Source organism: Ambystoma mexicanum, chromosome 3q (genome assembly GCF_040938575.1).
Source record: "Ambystoma mexicanum isolate Mex_15411 chromosome 3q, UKY_AmexF1_1, whole genome shotgun sequence".
Classification (NCBI taxonomy): Eukaryota; Metazoa; Chordata; class Amphibia; order Caudata; family Ambystomatidae; genus Ambystoma; species Ambystoma mexicanum.
Window position 1 is genome coordinate 454982283 of NC_090926.1, and position 20077 is coordinate 455002359.

Genomic DNA, 20077 nt, shown 5'->3' on the forward strand with positions numbered 1-20077 from the left:
ACTCAACCCTAATTGTCCCCATCTGGAGCTATGTCCCTCCCTGCCCCCCACCCCCACTCCTCCTACCTATTCCAGCTCTTCCGCTACTCCCACCCACTACCAGTTTCCACCTGGGTGTGGCCTCTATGTACAGCGTTCCCTTGATTCCCAGTTAGGTTCACACTTTACATTGATACAGATATATATACACGTTTCTTGCAAAATTGTAGTGTCACATGACGGATAGGCATTTTAAAAAACTGGATCTGGTTGTGGGTAAAATAAATTACCCTGTACCAGGAGCTCCACCCGAGTGAAGGGGATTTACGAGAAGGATAGAGATGAAGAGGCTCACCCGCAGGGGCATAGGCTCCACCTGGGGGGCATGCCAGCAGGGTCTGTCAAGCACTGTGTGAACTGAGACTTTCTGTGGGTGACGGAGAATGGAAAGCGATTCATAGAATCATTAAAAAAAAACTTTCTTGGTGGCAGCGGCTATATCCTACTTTCTGTCCATCCTTTAAACTGCCTTGGCTTCCTTATCGATAATAAGGGCTTCTGCCCATCCATACAGCAGATTGCCAGTCACAGTACTAAATTTTGATGAAAGAATTTAATTCATATATTGCATAGAACATGTCCATCCTATCACACTATTTCAGAAACACTGGGCATATGAATAAGAGGGGTTATGTAAGCACGGCATCAGGAAACTTTACTTGTGAATGGGGGGACAAAGGGCCCAACTCTCCAGTGGTTGCCCAGATCAGCGCTATTTCTCCACTTACGCAGTGTAAGGCCCTATTGTATGCAGGCAACAGCTTCAGATAAAGGATTCAATGTTGGATAGAAAGCTGCCGTATGCTGGCAAAGAGAGTGGCTTCCATGGATGGTGGGCATTGGAAAAACTCCACATAGCTCAAGAAAAGCAAAACAAACCTAACGTTGCCAATGGAAAAGGGTGGTTATGAAATGTGCCCGGGAATGCAGACCAGGGCTTGAGTGTACTCTTCGGGGAAATGGTTCTTCTGCTGATAGATATGCTGCACACAATGCAAGATTTATGGGGTGTTTCTCCCGCAAGGTGAGGGTTATATTGCTGGGCATGCCTCACACTAGCACATACAAGAACTAAACATGATAAGTGCATATCTTAAGGCTATGGCAATGACACTGAATGTTTCTACACATGATCAAATGCACCTCCATGGTGTGTCGGCTGAGGTTAGGTCTTTAAAAACCATGCGCCCTATATTGCATAGGGCGGTGGAACATTCACACGCCTTTGTCAGCAATGACCAACATTCACATGTGCAACACCAGGTGGTCAGTGGGACGCACAAAGGAGTAACACCTCCCTACCTTCCCATGTGCAGCTTCTAAACAGGTGCAGCCAGGAGTGGTCAGTGATTTTCATGGTAGGAGACGCTATAGCCCAGACACTATATTTTGTGTGATGTGTCATGCTCCAGATAATGCTGGCATTCTAAGAATGATTTCCGGATGCACAATTTAGAAGTTTGAGGGGATACATAGAAGTGGACGCCTCCATGGCCAATTGCGTCAGATGTTGACTGCCACCTTCTCCTTTCATCCTGTGTATCCCTGAGCTCATACGGACATTCTACCGCTTCTCCTGGAATGTGCGTTGATGGTAGGATGATTGGATGCCTTATTTTGCTCTATGTTTTGCAGCACTGCATGTAATCATGGGATGCAAAAAGTCCTATGCCATCATGCATATCCATGAGTCGAGTTTTATCAGTGCGCACATCGGTTGCCTGCTTAATTCCCTGTGCATTTCTCAGCAAATGTGTAATCGCTTGAAGTTGAAACCTGCTAAACGTGCAACATGGACTTTCATGGCAGAGAGGCTATGACGACCCGCAAGACCCCATCTTCCATCTCTGCATCCACGCATGTTTTCTGTATAGCTCGGCCTTCTATTGTAAATACTATAGGAGGGCACATGCATTTCTGCATCCAAGCTTATTTTCTATATAGATCTGCCACTATTGTAAATACTGTCAGGTGGTGCATGCAGCAGCCATGAGTGTGGTGCTACCTGGCCTTAGATTCAGCTATGTTTTTCTATGTTACTTCCATTTCACAGGTTGGGACCATGTCGCAGAGTTGTCAGTTCTGGTGAAAATACTGTTACTTTGTTGTAGCAGAAGAGGTAAAGTGATGTGCTAAATAATCTGTGCATTAGGCTTAATTAATTAAAACATGTTGCACATATATTAGCACACTTCCTTGTCTTTATAGCATACAAAAGAATACGCAATGTACTCAAACTCAACAATGGCAAGTTATTGGTACTTGTCATACAGTAACCATTGGCAGGACTCCCGACTACTGGCCTACTTGTCTTGGTCTTTGTCCTCAACCTACTAGCGTAGTGAAAAGTATGGGCGTTAAGATCATGTCATCTGGCTCCAGAGAGGCACAGATCTCTGCGGTTTGCTGAAGCAGCTTTGCAAAACTCAGGGTCTTGAAGAAGGTGCTTCCATTTCTCCCCAGCAATGCAAGGAGTAAAATTGTTACTAACGCCATTATGGGTGCCATTGACTGTTGCAATGGCATCTATTTGGGTCAACCGGCGGCTCTACTCCAGTGACTCCAAATCCTCCAGAATGCGGTAGCTAGGCTGGCCCCTCTGTGCTCCCAGACTAGCCCACTCTCGGGACCTCCTGTGGCGCCTTCACTGGCTCCCGGTGTAGTCTCGGGTGGAGTTTAAAATTCTCTGTATGGTTCATCGGGCCATCCATGACACAGGCGCTATGTTCCTTCAGTCGAGGCTGGCTCCCTATCAACCTAAGAGAGACCTTCGCTTGGCTGGCCAGCTTCTGCTGGCTGTTCCACGTTTTCCGCGCTCCCGGGTAGGAGGCAGATCCTTTTCGGTGTTGGCACCAATGTTGTGGAATACGCTTCCGCCACATGTCAGGAGCATTCAGGCACTATCCGCCTTCCGAATGGCAGCTAAAAACATGTCTGTTCTGAGTCTGATTTCTTACTCCTCCCTCTCTGGCGGTTCGCTGCCTCCAGCGCCTTGACGCCTTCGGGTCTTTGCCGCGCTTTATAAATCAGTATACTATACAATACAATACACTCCTGTGATTTGGCGCGCCCCTGCAGTTGACATGTTCTGATGGTTATTATAATCCAATCAGACCGCTTATGTGACTTTTGTTCCAATAATTCCATCAATTATCTATTATGCTTGTCTCAACAATATTTTGATATGCGGTAGCATTAAAAAAACTGATATTCCAATAAACAACAACTAGTGCCTATTACAGAGGACAACTGATACATATAAGCAAACAAAGGTAATAAGGAACAGGAAGTGATATTTATCAAAAAGGATATAACTTTAAGAGGGCGTTAAACATGTGCTGTATGATTATTAGGCCATTTCTGTTCCATGGAATGGTTGGGTTGTTCAAAGCTGAGAAGTCGATAAGAAAAAAGACCTACTGTATGAATCATCTAATCACTAATGTGTAAGTGTGCTAGGGGTGTCACGGTATTAGTTTTATGACGGTATTATAACCTTCTTGCCAAATGACGGTATATCATGGTTATCACGGTATAGCAGGTGGAGTTAACTAATCTTAACAAATATTTTCTAAAAGGTCATAAATTGTCAGATTTATCATCACAAACAAAACCAGGCACCCAGGGCCAGAATTGGGCTTTTCAACATACATTCCACTGAAATGCCACCCCTTGCTTCCACCAAACACAAACAGATGTGTGGAGAGGAGGAGGGGGGGGTGGGCCTGCTGCGACTGGCAAAGCAAACTGAAAAGCTTTTCTTAAGTGGTCATTTTGGCTTTTAGCCCCCCCACTGGCTACTGGTGAAGATGAACACGTTGCCATCTTTATAACCTGCATGCCACAGATCAACGGAGGCTGATGGTAGTATAAGCTTGTGCGCATATACACACACACACGCACACTCTTTATGTTACAGCCATTAGTTTCCTTGCGGGCTAAAAGGTGTTCATGTAATTACGGACATGTTACCCTTTGGTATGGCAGCAGGGAATACCCACAGAGATGAGTGAATTTCGCAGCGTGACTTATTATATGTAAATTCAATGATAGAACCAGGGAAATCACCCATTGTCATATTTTTAGCAAACATCCATTATAAATATATAAACCCCAAAGCCGCCAACCCAAAGTAAATCGTTTCCCTTTCTTGGCACTGTATTTATTCTTCCTATTGCTAACATATTGATTTTGTGTCAGGCACGTGTGGTTTATGGAATGGCATTAAAAACTGCTCCAACTGAAACTACTTGGCAGATGGCACATCCAACAGTGCAAGACCAAGACTGCGCCGCACTTGCTTACTGCAGCCTTTCCCAATCAGATTGAAAAGCACACTTCACGGTATGAACGGTATACCGGTATAAACAATGTGACGGTTATTATTGTTCAATTGAGTGGTTCACGGTATCTTTAACGGTATACCGTTATACCGTTACACCCCTAAAGTGTGCTTCACATAAAAAAGCATTGAAGGGATGACTCAAAAAAGCATTGAAGGAAGGAGGAAATATATGAATTACAGCAATCACACTGGTGATTTTATACATCGAAGAAATATACTCCTTCAAAATAAATAAGCAAATAAATGCACTGACAGCAATGGAAAAGTATTTGTCGATCGATATAGCTTAACTATTTTATAGATGAACCAAGAGTTGGCCTGACAAGTTGATGAATAAATCTACAACATGATGTGTATCACAGGCTTCGAAACACATTAGTTCGGTTAGGTAGAGGCAGTCAGTCCAATGGCCTTTCCATTGCATCATCGACAGTTCTTCGACTGACCACCAAACTCCAAGGCCTACACACAGTAAAATAAATGCACCATAAATTGCCTTGGGATGATGAAGAGTGCGCATCACCTGAACTGTGCATCCTCTGCAGTGCCTCCACCAGAGAGAGAGGCAGTAATGTCCACCAGCGATCTATACAATGGATGACGCACAGTGGCCCGCCCTTGCTATACGTGCTATTACTCCCATATACAGCAAGTCAGTTCACCTTGGGTGGCTTATTACCCATGCCCAGGTGGGAGCTCCTACTGCTCTTGCATGGGTTAAAATATGATGCTTGTGATTTGGCCTCTTTGTGCCCTTCCTTAAAGAAAAGTTGTGACTGTGACTCCAGTGACGGTCGTGGCACTCAACGCCTTATTTCATAGTACATGTGTTCCAAAGACCGTCAAAGGTACTGTATTTGGAATGATCCAAAAGAATAGACGTTGACCTTCTGGCCAATTGTCATGTTATATCCAATGTTACCTTTTTTAATTTAGGTGCCAGCAATTGAATTGTACTGTGCCCATACCTCCCATTTTATGTATATGTGTTGATTACGTAATCGAGTGTTCCCTGGTGTGTGCATCAGGAGGAGTCTCCATTATATTCCATTGCATGTTGGACTTACCCAGGGCCTAAATCACAGTGATCCCAGGGTGTTGGCCGAGATGCATATTGAGCAGGCCCCCATATAGGGGCAGCCCGGAAGTGTTCCTTCATGCCTCGGGTTCTCCCTAAGATCCACCTTTCCCTTAGGGAGTGTGAGGCACAGTCCTATAACACCTGTTACTTACTGTATGTGTGTATGAGTGAACCTTCACTGGGATGCATCATATGAAAATATGATCTGAAATATTACTGGGGACAAATGCCAGGTGCCTGGGATAGAGGGTGACAAACATTTGCCCCCATAAGACCACCTGAATAAGATCTTCACATTAGTTGAGAAAAGTGATCTGATGCTTATTTCTGTTAAGATGGAAAATACGATTTTAGCAGTGAAGAGCAGTTGAGATCTGACTACCGAGGGGCTAGGTTAAAATGTGTGATGCATGTTTCAGCCCTCCTTATCCCACTACCAACTGTATCTACAGGATATTGTTTTAAGGTGGTTCCTTACCCCCAGCGGCAAGCATCCAACCCTCCCGCCTGAAAATAAAGGTGTTGAAACATCTCCACATATTTTGTGCATTCTGTGGCATGTCACTGTGGCAGCGCTAATATAGGTGGACAGTGGTGTAAAGAGAGAGAAATAGGAGCACTGTGGTCCAGTACGGAGCTCCCTTTCCAGGGATGTGGACACAATGGGGGAGACTAAGGCAGTGCTGAGGAAAGAGATCAGGGGGGTGGTGATGGGAAGGTGAGCCAGAGCCTTGCTGGTAGGGAGACAGTAGTAATGAGAAGTGCACAGGGCCATTCAGAGAGGCCTCAGAATGCGGCTCAATGGTCTGTTAATACCCGCACTCCGAGACATCGGATTGGCTTCCACGTACCTGCTGGATGCGAATTGTTGGTGCAGCCATGCGCCCTGTGGGCTGTCAGGATGTCACTTGCCACTCCAGGTGCCTCCAACTCACCACGCTCCCTCCTTCTCCACCCCAGTTAATTGAATCATCTTTCTTTCTGGCCACTGTCGTTTTCTTCCTCTCTGCTTCCTAATGAACTATGAGCACAAGACTGCAGTGCGCCCCCTGCTGATGCCATCTTTGAAAGCCTTTTTACACTTTCGTGCTCATTTTTGTTTAAAGGAGTGGCAGTACCAGTACCAAGCCCTGCTCTTTGGTGCTAATATCTGTAAAATCCATACTTTATTCCAGTGACAGGCATTAACGCAAATCTATTGATCCAGTGGGCAGCGGAAATTCCTTTAATCTGGGGATGAAAGGGTGCCAAGAAATATCGTATAAATTCTGGGAAAGCCAAACACATCCTATAAGAAAACCCTTTATCCTCCAGATAAAACTACTGACCACAATTGTCCAGCTTTTGAAATCCAGTTAGTGGAACTTTTGTTCCTATGGCATGAACATTCAAGAGGAAATTCTGGAGCGCATACATCTCAACGAAGATGAGTTTGCACACAAGTAACAAGAAGAGCCAATCCCGTTTTGGAGCTGTCTGGAAATTTCAGCCAACGTTTCCTAGTGATTCGTTTTCACCATCGTTCAAAGTACCTGTGATTTGCACCTTCAAATAGAAAATCTCCTGGCTGCAGAGTGTTTCTGCTTTAGCCTCATTCCTCTGCTACCTAGAAATGTTCTGACGTTTCAACACACATTCCGAAAGCTCTGGAATATTTTGGGAAGGACTGTCTGCAATATTCATCAGGACATCTGCAGAACCACAACTAAGCAGCAACGGTAACAATGGTGGGATTAAACCACAGGTCCTGGGCTACCGGCTCCATGTAGATGGATTAAAGGAGTCAAGATAGCAGGCACCCCATCTCATGCCCAATCCCACCTGTACTTTTCACATGCAACAGCTGACTGCAATGCAATTGTTGGGAGTATACAATTCCTCTGTCCAAAGTGGACACAGTCCCACGATTAAGATGACATTTGTAACATGAAGGCTATTCCCCTGATAAGCACACACAATCTATACATAGCTATGTCTATACCCATATATATATATATACATACAGCACAGGTCTATTAAGATGCCTCACCTGTTTCAAGCTCTCATCGCTGGAAGTCCCTTCGAGAGACTGGTTTCCAAGCCCAGAATCATTTGTAGAAAAGAGGATGTCTGCTGAAGCCTCTTGACTTGGTTTGAGAAGAGTAAACTGATTTTGCACAGAATCCAGGGCAAATGCAATCTCGTAAGAGTAGGGCAATGCCAGTGTTCCACTCTGATAATTGGGTGTGAATCGTGGGTCAACTTGAGCACATAGGGCAGGACTTAATGACTCAAACAACTTGGATCCCTTGAATTTCCTGCATTTGATAATGACTAAAAGCATCAGAGTTGAAATGAATAAAAAAGAAATTAATGCTAAAGATACTACCAAGTAGACCTTCAAATTGGTTTCATTCTCTGAGTCACGTGGCTGGTTGCTTATCCCAGGGAGCACCTCCTGCATGTTTTCTCCAAACACCATGTTCAGAGTCACGGTGGCTGATAGAGGAGGCTGCCCGTTGTCCTTCACTAAGATGACCACTTTCTGCTTGAGAAGATCCTTCTCCAGGAAGGCTCTTGATGTCCTGATTTCTCCAGAGTGGAGCCCAATTCTAAAGAGTGGAGACTCCAAGGCATGAAGCAGGTGATAGGATAACCAGGCGTTGTGTCCAGAATCAGCATCCACGGCCACAACCTTTGTTATCAGGTAACCTGGATCTGAGGAAGGCGGAACCATCTCAAACAGGACTGAGCCATCAGGTCCGAGCGCTGGGTAGAGGATTTCTGGAGGGTTATCATTCTGATCCACTATAAATACCTTCACAGTGACATTACTGCTGAGAGGAGGAGAGCCAGAGTCCTGAGCCTTCACCTGGAACTCAAACTCCCTGAGCTGCTCATAGTCGTAGGAGCGCTGGGCGTAGATGACACCCGTCTGGGAGTTAATGGAGATATAGGAGGACAGAAGCATGTCTGCCACGTGATTACTTATTGCGTAAGTGATATGAGAGTTTTCACCCACATCTACATCCGATGCAATCACTCTGTAAATTGAAGCACCAGGAGAAGTGTTCTCTGGGACATAGACCTGATAAGAAGCTTTATCAAAAATTGGAGGATTATCATTTAGGTCAGAGAGCTGTAAGCGGATGGTTCTGCTTGTCACTAGAGGAGGAGATCCTTTGTCCGTGGCTGTGACTGTGATGTTGTACTCGGGAACCGTTTCCCTGTCCATGGTCCCTACGGTCACAAGCTTGTAATAGTTTTCAGAGGATGATATTAATTTAAAAGGCAAATGTTCTTGAATATTACATAAAACCTCACCATTATCTCCCGAATCATGGTCATGAACTTTGATAAGCGCCACCACCGTGTCAGGTGCGGGGTTTTCAGGGACTGGACTAGTTATGGATGAAAAGGTTATCTCTGGAGCATTATCGTTTTCATCAAAAACCTCTATTATTACCCTACAATGAGAAACATGTCCCCCTCCATCCTTCGCTTCGACTGACATTTTGTAAGAATTTGCATGTTCAAAATCCAGAGGCCCCTTAACCCTAATTTCGCCAGTCTCTGGGTCCAAGCTGAAGGTGTTCAGGGCACTGTCTGCTATGCTGTTGAAAGAGTAGGTGATCTTTGCATTGGATCCTTCGTCGCTATCTGTGGCCCTCACTTGCAGCACCAGAGAGTTATCTGCTGCTCCTTCACTGATAGTGGCTCTGTAGGTCTCTTGGGTAAACACTGGGAAGTTGTCATTGAGATCAAGCACCTTAATATTAATGTCCACGGTGCTGGATCTCACCGGGTCTCCCCCATCATAGGCGGTCAAAACTAAATGGTAGTGACTTTCTTTTTCTCGATCTAATGCACTCTCCAGCACTAATTCAGCAGATTTGTAGCCATCGTTGCTTTCTGTTTCGTGTACAGCAAAGTGCTGGCTGTCACTCACCTTATAGCCCTGCAGGGCATTGATGCCAATATCAGGATCTCTGGCATTTCCAAGAGAAATCCGGGCTCCTGGCAAAGTGTTCTCTGCAATTTGTAATTCAATAGGATTCTTCAAAAATATCGGGGCGTTGTCGTTTACATCCTGAATAAAGATTTGTATGGGGAAAACATTCAGAGGGTTCTCCGCGACAGCCTCTAGCTTGATTGCACAGCTGGGGGCCTCCCCACACATCCCCTCTCTGTCTATTCTCTCACTCACGTGCAGGGTCCCGGTGTCTGCATTTAATGTAAAATATGATTTCCGAGCAGCAGAAACAACGCGCAGTTTCCTGTCAGACAAATGCTTCGTGTTTATCCCCAAATCCTTGGCAAGGTTTCCCACAATGGACCCTCGCTTCATTTCTTCAGGAATTGAATATTGTATCTGTGCAGAAACAGCAGCGCAGAGGCAGCAACACAACAAAGAAAGCAGCACCTGCCGTCTCCCCCTCAGCACAGCTCCTCCGGGACGGGCTCCCTCTCCACTCATCATCACCACTCTTCTGTATTAGTCTTTAGAAAAATCCAGTCTGTTCCGAGTATTCCGATACCAAAAGAAATCAAAATATAGGTCTCCTCCTAGGGATGTTGTCCGGTAAAGGAAGCAGGAGCGTCTTGATGAAAGACCGGCACAGTGCCCGCAGCTCTCCCGACTGACTGTGCAATGAGATCGCAAGCGGCTCCAGAGTATCCCCAGGTCCAGATTCATGAGCCGCACTGGACAACAGCGGCACCTTGTGGATAAAAGGGACAACTGAACCACCGAAACATCTCAAAATACATCCAAGATATGACAAACGAAAACAATGTGTACAGAAAGTAAGTCATTCGAGTATGTAAAATGGGCTCCAGGAAGCAACAGACAGAGCACAGGAACCTAAAGGAGCTTACACAAAGGCCTTATGTTGGCGCGATGAATGCTCTCAATTGCCACTGAATTGGAATACAGTAACTAGGAGGGTGTGACGAGCGCTTGCAATGCTGATAAAGGAGACGTGCAAGCATTAACAGGCGGAGCTTGGTGAAGTGCTGCACTGAGAAGGGGGCAGTCACTGAACATGGGACAGCTAGACATAAGGGGTCATTGACCCCAAAGTGGCTATTGCAGAGGGAGACGGGTTCCATCTGCACGCACGTGCAATAACGTTACCTCACATGCAGTAATCATCAGTTGGGGGGCATGCAGGTTTACTTTCTTTTCCTCTCCTTTTCAGAAACATTGTAAATGCCGCCTGTAATTTCACAATTACGGAAGCCGTGGATTACTGCAGAATTCCCTGGTGTAACACAAGCATGACAGCGCACCCTGGCATGAAAGCATGTGGGGTGATGAAGGGGAGCATGGCAGGCCCATTCCGTAACGCGACTCTGCTTCAACAGAAGACACATATTCCCTGGATCGGAATAAAAACGTGTAAGGACAGTTGTTAATGTGTGACACCCGTCTTTACACTTTTTTCCAATCTCGGGGGGACTTAAAAAAATGACCCCATTGTATTACACTAAACTATGAAGTGTTGTTTACTCTCCAGACGCGACAGATGGAGTAAATCTAGCCTAGCAAGCGCTAACCATGTTAGAGGTAAAACGACTGAAGGCAGCGGTTCATTTTTATGTTTTGCAAAAGCTCTCTGTGGACTTAAGGGACTTATTTTAATCAGATAGTACCCCCCATTCAGTGGTCTATGAAGGTGCAATGAGGTCCAAGTCTCCTTTTCAGAATGAAACATGCCATTTTTGAATAGTTGTGTTCACAAAAATAGACCACAGATACATTAAAGGAGGATCAATCTTGAAAGTTGTGCTACTTTCTTGGGTTTTAAACCATGCTCAGGCCAAGACCTCAGCAAGCTCACCCTTGACCTGACTTCTGCGTCCACACATAGGGATCCTTGCACCCATGGACTATCCATTCACCGTGTAGCTTCTGTTACCGCACAGGACCACGGAACATTGCTGGTTTCGATCTGTAAACTGTCATTTGGTTACCTATAGCGCCCTTCTAGCCCAACTCAGAAATTAGACCTTCTTCCTCGCAGCCAACCATCCTATCCTCATCTTTCCGCTCACCCCCCTACCCTCACTCTTTCTTGGGATGCACCCTTTCTTTATTGCCTTCTCTTGCCTATTTCTTCTACCCTACTTCATGCAGCTGGACTGTGCTCCATTGCTCAGAAACTCAGTCTTCACCTTTCCTTCTCTGATAGCCTATGGTCTCAACTGGGTGTAACTTCTGCAGTGGTCTCCAGCCTCCCCCATCTTCCTACTTCCCTCCTGCACCACCATCCCTCAAATAAGACACTCCTCTTCTCCCTGGATCTCCAACCTCCTCTATCCCCCTCACCTACTGCACACCTGCTCCTCTCACCCACCTCCTATCACTCTTTCACTTGGCATCTGGAATGCACAATCCCTCTGTAATAAGCGTTCCTACACCACTGACAACTCTCCCCTCTCGACTCTGCTACACGAGCAGCAGCTCTCCACACAGACTCTGCTACTTTCTCCTACTCTTCCCGACCTGTTGGGAAGGGCAATGGTGTGGGGTATCGTATCAATAAGGCCCTCAACACTTCTCTTCTACCCCCCTCTAACATCAGCTCTTCCTCTTTTGAATATGGCACTATTCAACTCCTCCCCTACTGCTATCTCTGTTCTTGCTCTTCTCCTCCCCCCGTTCCTCTCAACTCCTTCCTGGATCTGACCCTTCTCCTAGAGTCACTTCCTACTGATATTCTCATTATCAGGTTGGGGTCTTTAAAATTCCCAAGCCCTCAGCTGCCACCTGCCTTGAACTTAAATCCCTTCTATCTGATTGCTCCCACTAGTCCTCTTTTGACTGTGTCTTTCTCTCTCATTCACTCTCTTCCACTGTCCTCTCCATTGACCCCTTCCTCTCATCACTCCACTGTTCGCTTCACATCTTGGTCCCTCACAATTGTACTCCTCATCTCCCCTCTTCAATGACTAAGAGGAAAATCAGACAGGTCTCTCTTGCACCTTACCTTGACGATGTGAAGACTTCTCGCCTGTCTTTTTTCCCTATTCAAGCCTCTTCCATCGACCGGGCTTTATCTGACTTTCACTATACACTCCATATGACCAACACTATCCTGCTCGCACATTCGCACCTCAGCCTAGGATCACTTCTGAAATTCAGACCCTCAGAATACAGATACGCAGTGAACTACGACAATGGTGCAAATTACAGACACCTTCTCTACTACTAGCCTACAAATATTCCCTCTGCACCGGACTCTGCCGAATTCTCCAACTTCACAAACCTAATCTCATTCCTTCACAATCATCCCCGCAAACTTTTATCAACCCTTCAATCTTTCTTCACATTTCCAACACCAATTTCCATCCACTTCTCCCTTTCTGCTAATGACTTTGCACACTAATTTTCCTCTTAAAATGTATCTCACACTAACAGCCCTCCTCTCTCTCCATCCCCGATCATCCTTCTGCCCACCACCTCTGCCCCTACAACTTCTGTGCTCGACTACTTTCCCCACCTCACCAGTTGAATTAGCATCAACTCGTCGCACTGCCAACCAGTCTTGGACTCCTTTCGACCCTTTTGCTCCCCAAATGGCCAAAGACTTGGGGCCTGATTCAAGGAACATTTTCCTATGGGACTGCGCCATTATAAAACACTTCCATGAATAAAGCTTAGTCTCACTTGCCCTTATCTGTCTGAGCTCTTTAATCCATCTCAGCTGGATGCTTCCATGCCTCCCACGAATCTGCAACTTTTTTACCGCTATTGAAAAAACCCTCTGCGGACCCAAACGCCCCACAAGACTATTGCCCATTTTCTCTCCTTCCACATTATTCAAAAGTCCTTCAGTGGGTGGCTCTTCAACTGTATTACTAGGAAGTACCTCAAGGACAATGACCTTGTAGATCCACTTCAATCTGCCTTCCCTAGTATACACTCCTCTAAGACTGCATTCATGCATGTCTCCAAACTTTCTCTGTAATTCTCGCCTCCAAACTCTCTTCTATACACATCCTTTTGGACCTTTCAGCTGTATGTGACACTGCTGACCACTCCTTTTCTCCTCCTCACACTCTAGGACCTTGGTTTTCAGGAATCTGATCTTGCATGGATCACCTCCTAGTTGGAAGGCCCATCATTTAAAATCACTTTGAACTTGCAAACTCTGAACGCACCCCTCTGCCTGTCGGTGTCCCCCAAGGACCCGTCCTTGGACCTCTGCTCTTCACCCTCTATACTTCTGTGCTGGGAAGGCTTATGTCATCATTTGGTTTTCACTATCACCTTTTTGCTGATGACACTCAGATATTGTTCTCCTTTCCCTCCTTCACCCCAACAATCTCAGAACAGATTACAAACTGTCTCACTGCAATTTGTCAATGGATGGCTCTCTGCTGCCTCATACTGAACTCTTCAAAATAGAAGTAGTCTTTTTCCCAGCTTAGAATGACATACCTACCCGCCCCTCCACTATAACCCTCCCACCTGACCTTCCTGCTCCCTCACACATGGCTCTCAATATTAAGGTCCTCTATGACAGAGACTTACAACTGCAACAATTCATCACTACCACTGCTTCTTCTGCTCGTATTAACCTCCTCAACATTTGGAAAATGTGCCCTTTTCTTATTAACCACTCTACAAAAACTCAAATCCCCATGCTTGTGCTCAGCAAACTGGACTACAGCTCAAGCCTATTCCTTCCTCCCTCTAGACAAATTCCTGAACTTTGCTACCCACACACTCTATAACCTACCCCGACCCCCCCCACACTTCTAACTACCAACAACATTTTCTATTTTTTTGGTATTTGTCATTTATATAGCACTTTACTCCAAAGCGATGCACAGGGCATACTTACAGTACAATAAAATGATGTTGGCAGACTAAACAAAATTGACAAGATTACATCAAGAGGGGAGGAGATAGTTCTTACGAGTAGTACGAAATAGAGAGTAAGAGGTAATAGGACAAAGAGGGGGAGGAGCATTCCAATGGAAAGGATCAAGCAAAGAAAAAGAATGGTAGAGCACCTGGGGGAATGCAGGGCGAGGAACTGATAATACAAATTGAGACTGAGAACAAAGAGAATGAGAGAGAAGAGACAGGAGATGAAAGATATGAAGGCACAAGACCATAGAGATATTTTAAAACAATACAGAGAACATATAATTTAAGGCGAGAATGGAAAGAAAGCCAGCTGAGAGAAGAGAGAAAAGCAATCGAGTCACAAGAAGAGAGAGAATATAAAAGGGTAATGGAAGCGTTGAAGACTGACTTTAGAGGAGAAAAGCTAGAAACAGGAAGACCAAAGGGCATAGAAGAGCAATAGAGTAGACGTGAGAAAATAAGTGAGCAGATACAAAGTTTAGTAGCATTAAACATAGGAATGGGCCGAGATTTAAGAATATACTGGTTGGATATCCATGCACAACCATTTTCTTTTCAAGTTCCTTCTCCTAGTCTACAAAGTTATCAATGGTCTTGCTCCTCAGCACCTGTCTGATTTTAATCTCAGTTTACTCACCATCTTATTCTCTCTGATCCTCCTCAGCACTCAACCCCACTGCCCCTTACCCTCCATGTGCCGCCTCTCACTTCCGTTTTTTCTCCATACTTGACCCGCTCCCTTCAAACCCAGTGCTCATAACAATCAAAGCCAGCCCAACTGTAGATCTCTTCAAAGCTCCGCTTAAACTTCAATTACTTGCTAAAGAGGGAGCTCTGCCCTCTCCCCATCCTCCATGCCTTACACCATCAATGCGCCCAGTGATACTTAATAATGTAATGTTTTACATTTAATTAGTACTCTTTCGCTTGAAGCATTTGTCCCCTTAGATTATTAATGTTACATTTGTAAGTTACCTGTTTTCTTATATACCTTTTGTTTCTGTTTGTTTTGTCCCTGGTATATGTCCTAATTTGTTATGCCATCATAAACTGGCTCACTACTTGTTCTCATCTTTATGCTATTGTCCAGGCCACATTTGTGAGAATACTTCTGACATCTGTACATGTGTTATTGTATGTAATTTCTGTTCGAAATTGACATACAAATAAGAAATCCTCTGCTGATACATGCATGGTTTACCGGTTTTCTAACAGATCTGATAGGGGGGCTGTGTTTTGCTAGTGGAGTAAGAATGAAACATGCAAGTTAATTTTTCCAGCTGTGCTGATGTGTGCCGTTTGAAAGCACCTGGGTACTGTGTGTATGTCTTTTTGTGGCTGGTTCATCTCGAGGGCAGTTGCAGTATGTGCCGAGAGGGGAGCCACGAGTGCTCGTTCTGCGAAGATGTGTTGGTATGGACCGTGATATATAAAGGTTGGAGAGGTGTATCATTCTGATGATTGATGTCTGTTGGGAGTGTTGTTTAATTGCCACGTGCGTGGAATTAGTGGGAATGCATATTGTGTGTTGTAACATGGAATTTGAGTGTGCTAATGAGGGGGACATTCAGTGAACACAGCAATGGTCCTTTGGTTCATCCAGCAGCTGGGTTTGTGTCAATGATCTGGTACGGGTGCACCTTGGCATGGTAATTGTGAGAAGAAGTCCCGAAGCACTCTGGAATGGTCTGGTGTTGCAGCGCCTGCTGCTAAACCATATTGGAATGAGAAATGCTCAAACATGCAGCAAGTTGAGCAAAATGGAAAGCATTTGTCAGAATGTACCAAGCTATAGATTAAATGAGACTCAGAGGAGGAATATCAAACTTCAGCAACAATTTGATAAAGCAACGATGCACAATTTGGACATAATTTTAAAAATAATCACACCCTACTGTTTTTATTTAAAATTTCACACGCAAGTAAATGTGGCATCCAGACAGAGGGTGAGAGACCACTGTGGATTTGATACACAGTAAGTGCTGCTGTCCTTGTACCTCACAATAACACATTTTAGTTAGAAAAGCAGGATATCGGAGAGGAAACCCTGTTTAATGACAATAAATATTACAGAAATAGTCTATGGGTCATGCATTCTTGTAACCCAGGCAGAGAGACGGCAGAATAAACACAGTAAATACATTCACCTGAATAAAGGGCTGGTCTTCGTTTCCGATGCTTAAGAAATCTTCAATGAGCCCAGGCGCGTGTTTCTCATCATTCTGGTTTCCAGAAAGGGTTACTGGCAAATTGGGGAACTTTACCTGACTTTTCCCCGAGTCAGTTGTTAAACAGCTATCATGAGAGTAGGTCTGTAGAAAAGCTCTGACCCCATCAATGCCCACAAACTGAGAGGCGGGAAGTGAATGGAAATTAACCCCTGATGAGTCAGAGAGCTGGGACTCCCTCCACTGATGAAGCCTGATGGCCGCAAGCAGAATGATAAGGAAAAGGAACAAGAAGGAAACAGCAGCAACAGCGATCACCAGATACAGCGTGAGGTCCGACTCCATGTCTGTGGGAGCTGAAGGGTTACTGACGTCATGAAGCATTTCCGGCATACTGTCAGCCATCACTATGGTGACTGTCACTGAGGCAGAGAGTGGAGTCTGACCATTGTCCCTCACTGACACCACCAGATAGTGTTTAATGGCGTCTTTCTCCATAATAGGGCGGCCAGTCCTGATTTCTCCAGTGTGGAGACCTACAGTAAACAGGCCATGGTCTGTGGCCCTCAGCAGCTGGTAGGAGAGCCAGGCATTCTGCCCAGAGTCTCCATCAACAGCCACCACCTTAGTGATCAGATACCCCGGCTCAGAGGAGCGAGGAGCCATCTCCACCCCAGAGGAGCCATCCGTGGGGGCTGAAGGGTATAATATTTCAGGGATGTTGTCATTCTGATCCAGTATAAAGAATGTCACAGTGACATTACTCGACAGAGCTGGAGAGCCGCCATCTTGGGCCTTCACTTGGATCTGAAAGTCTCTGAACTTTTCAAAGTCGAAGGATTGAAGTGCATAGATGACGCCAGATTCAGAATTAATGGAGATGTAGGAAGACAATGGAACATCCCCAATGTGTCCATCAACGATGGAGTAACTGATCCTGGCATTCTTGCCCCAATCCAGATCTGTTGCATTGGCTTTAAAAATAGAAGTGCCTTGAGGTATATTTTCCTTGATGTAGGCGCTGTACAACACTTTACCAAAGACTGGTGGGTTGTCGTTTTCATCTGTAATCTGAAGGTTGATGGTTTCGTTTTTAGACAGTTGGGGAGTTCCACTGTCTGTGGCTGTAATTGTTATGTTATATTGTGAGACCGCCTCCCTGTCCAATAGTCCATCAGTTACTAAACTGTAATAACTCCCCACTGACCTCACTAGCTGAAAAGGGAGGTGACGGGGCAGGAAACAGTTAACCTTACCATATTCCCCTGCGTCCCTGTCGTATATCTGTAGAAGAGCAATGATTGTGCCTAGCCGGGTGCTTTCCGATACTTGCTTGAGCACAGATGATATCATCATTTCCGGGGCATTATCATTCACATTAATGACCTCTATCAAAACCTTGGAACGTGATGACAAACTCCCGTCACTTCCAAGGACTTCAAATTCATAATATTCGGATTCCTCAAAATCCAGATTTTCAATCAAAGATATTTCTCCACTGACAGAATTCAATTTGAACTTTTGTAAAATATTTTCATTCAGCGTGTTCAAGGAATAGGTTACTTCTGAGTTTGTGCCCTGGTCCTTATCAGTAGCTCTGATGGTTCCCACAACAGTCCCCTTGGACACGTTTTCCATCACCCAGATCATGTACACAGTCTGATTGAAAACGGGGGCGTTGTCATTGAAATCGATAACACCGATTTGTATCTGAGCAGTGCCTGATCTGACCGGGTTCCCTCCATCTTCAGCTGTGAGGATTAAGCTGTGCACTTCCTGCTCCTCCCGGTCCAGGGATTTCTGCAGCACCAGCTCTGCAGATTTTCTGCCATCGGTTCTATTTTTCACATCCAGGGTGAAGTGTTTATTTGCACTGAGCTGGTAGCTCTGGAGAGAATTCCCTCCCACATCTGCATCGTGAGCCTCAGGGAGCTCAAATCGTGCTCCCACTGCAGTCTTTTCATTTATTGGCAATACTGTTTGATCAGCTATAAAAGTGGGCGAATTGTCATTAATATCCTTAATTTCTACTTCCACGGCGTGCACCTTCATAATATTCTCAGAAATGATTTCTATATTTAACAGGCACTGGGCTACCTGTTGACAAATACTTTCCCTGTCAATCCGCTCATTGGTGTATAAGCGTCCGGTGTTTGCATTTAGGGTAAAATGCTGCTTCCTACCTCTCGACACGATGCGGGCTCCCCCATCTGATAACTCCTGGAGGTCCATCCCCAGATCCAGAGCCACGTTTCCCACAAAAGAGCCTTTCTTCATTTCCTCGGGAATGGAATAACGGAGCTGCCCAGAAGCGGCTCCCCAGACTGCCAGCATTGCAGCGACGAGCAGCAGAGGAGCCCGGGGGCCGCCGCCTCTCGGTGCCCGAGCCATGGCAGGGAAGTCCCTATATTATCACTCAATCCGATATAAGGTTTCAGCTTTATGTGGAGTCGGACGGAAGGAAAATTCACAGACGCCCAGCCGGTCTTGCTCTCTGCTTTTCATAGAGATGTTCACTGATCCCCAGACTTTCTCTGACTGTTCCTGGCTGTCTTTTTATCACGTGTTTCGATGGATCACTCGCGGTAGTTTCTTCGCACTAGTTGGTGAACAGCGGCGCTCAGTGTTTTAATCAGGAAGTGCAGCATCACACGCACACACGATGTGCTGCTGCTAAACTGGCTATATAGTCTCACTTGCTTTCTTTCCCTTGCTTATCAGACATTATCCCAACACACCAGTAACGAGTCAGGGACAAGCGAATAATTCCCAACTCTCATTGTCCACTTGGAGCTACAGTACAATCGTATTAAACATGACATTCGAGTATTTGATGTCTCAGGGCCAGGTTGTATAACCCTATCCAATTGAAGTACAGCATCAAATAGAATGAATGTTTCGAAGCGAAATTATGAGAAATTAACGCCGCTGGGCGTAGGAGATGCAAAGTTTATCCGCAAACCCTTAAGTCAGTTTACAACGTATATCAGAGAACACGTCCATTCTTTATAAAAAAAATATATATTAGTACCCCGGCGAGAGACAATCAGAATGAAACAAGCATTCTGATTGGCTCTTGCCAGGTCCCTACCTGGCTGGGAATCCCTCTGTCGGGATTCCACGGCCTTTGTCCCCGGCGGGGGGCGTGACAGCCCCTCAGCCAATGAGGAGGCTCGAAGCGGGGCCATCCCCACTCCGAGCGTCCCCGCGGCTGAGAGGCTGCCTTCACCCCCCGCCGGGGACTCGGGTAAGTCTTTTTAATTTTTTTATTTTTCCCTTCCCTTTCCTCCCCTCCCTCCCACCCGCCCCCCCAACTGACCTTCTTGATCCTTCGTCCCCGGCGGGGGACGAGGGAAGCCTCCAGCCATGTGGAGACTCGGAGCGAGGCCATACCTGCTCTGCGCCTCCACACGGTTGGGGGCTTCCCTCGTCCCCCGCCGGGGACGCAGGTAGTTTCTTTTATTTTTTTTATTTTTCCCCCGTCCCACTCCCGCCCTCCCAACCCCACTTACCTTTTTTTTAATCCTTTTTCGGGAGCGGACGCACTGGGAACACTTATGTTCCCAGCGCGTCCGCTCCTGATG

The 20077-nt window shown here is 45.7% G+C and overlaps 1 protein-coding gene across 20 annotated transcripts in view; it reads right to left on the reverse strand.

Moving 5' to 3' along the window:
* Positions 1-20077, reverse strand: part of LOC138582666 (protocadherin gamma-C3-like) — a 1158828-nt gene that overhangs the window by 610262 nt on the left and 528489 nt on the right. Inside the window, exon 1 of one of the 20 annotated variants that reach the window (XM_069654185.1) lies at positions 16473-18975. The exons of 18 other annotated variants lie outside the window; for them this stretch is intronic. In XM_069654185.1, the coding sequence (XP_069510286.1) occupies positions 16473-18884 (2412 nt within the window). In that variant the 5' untranslated portion in view covers positions 18885-18975. Of the gene's footprint in view, positions 1-7494; positions 10085-16472; positions 18976-20077 lie in introns of those variants that run through there. One more of the 20 variants, XM_069654147.1, reaches the window with a different exon arrangement.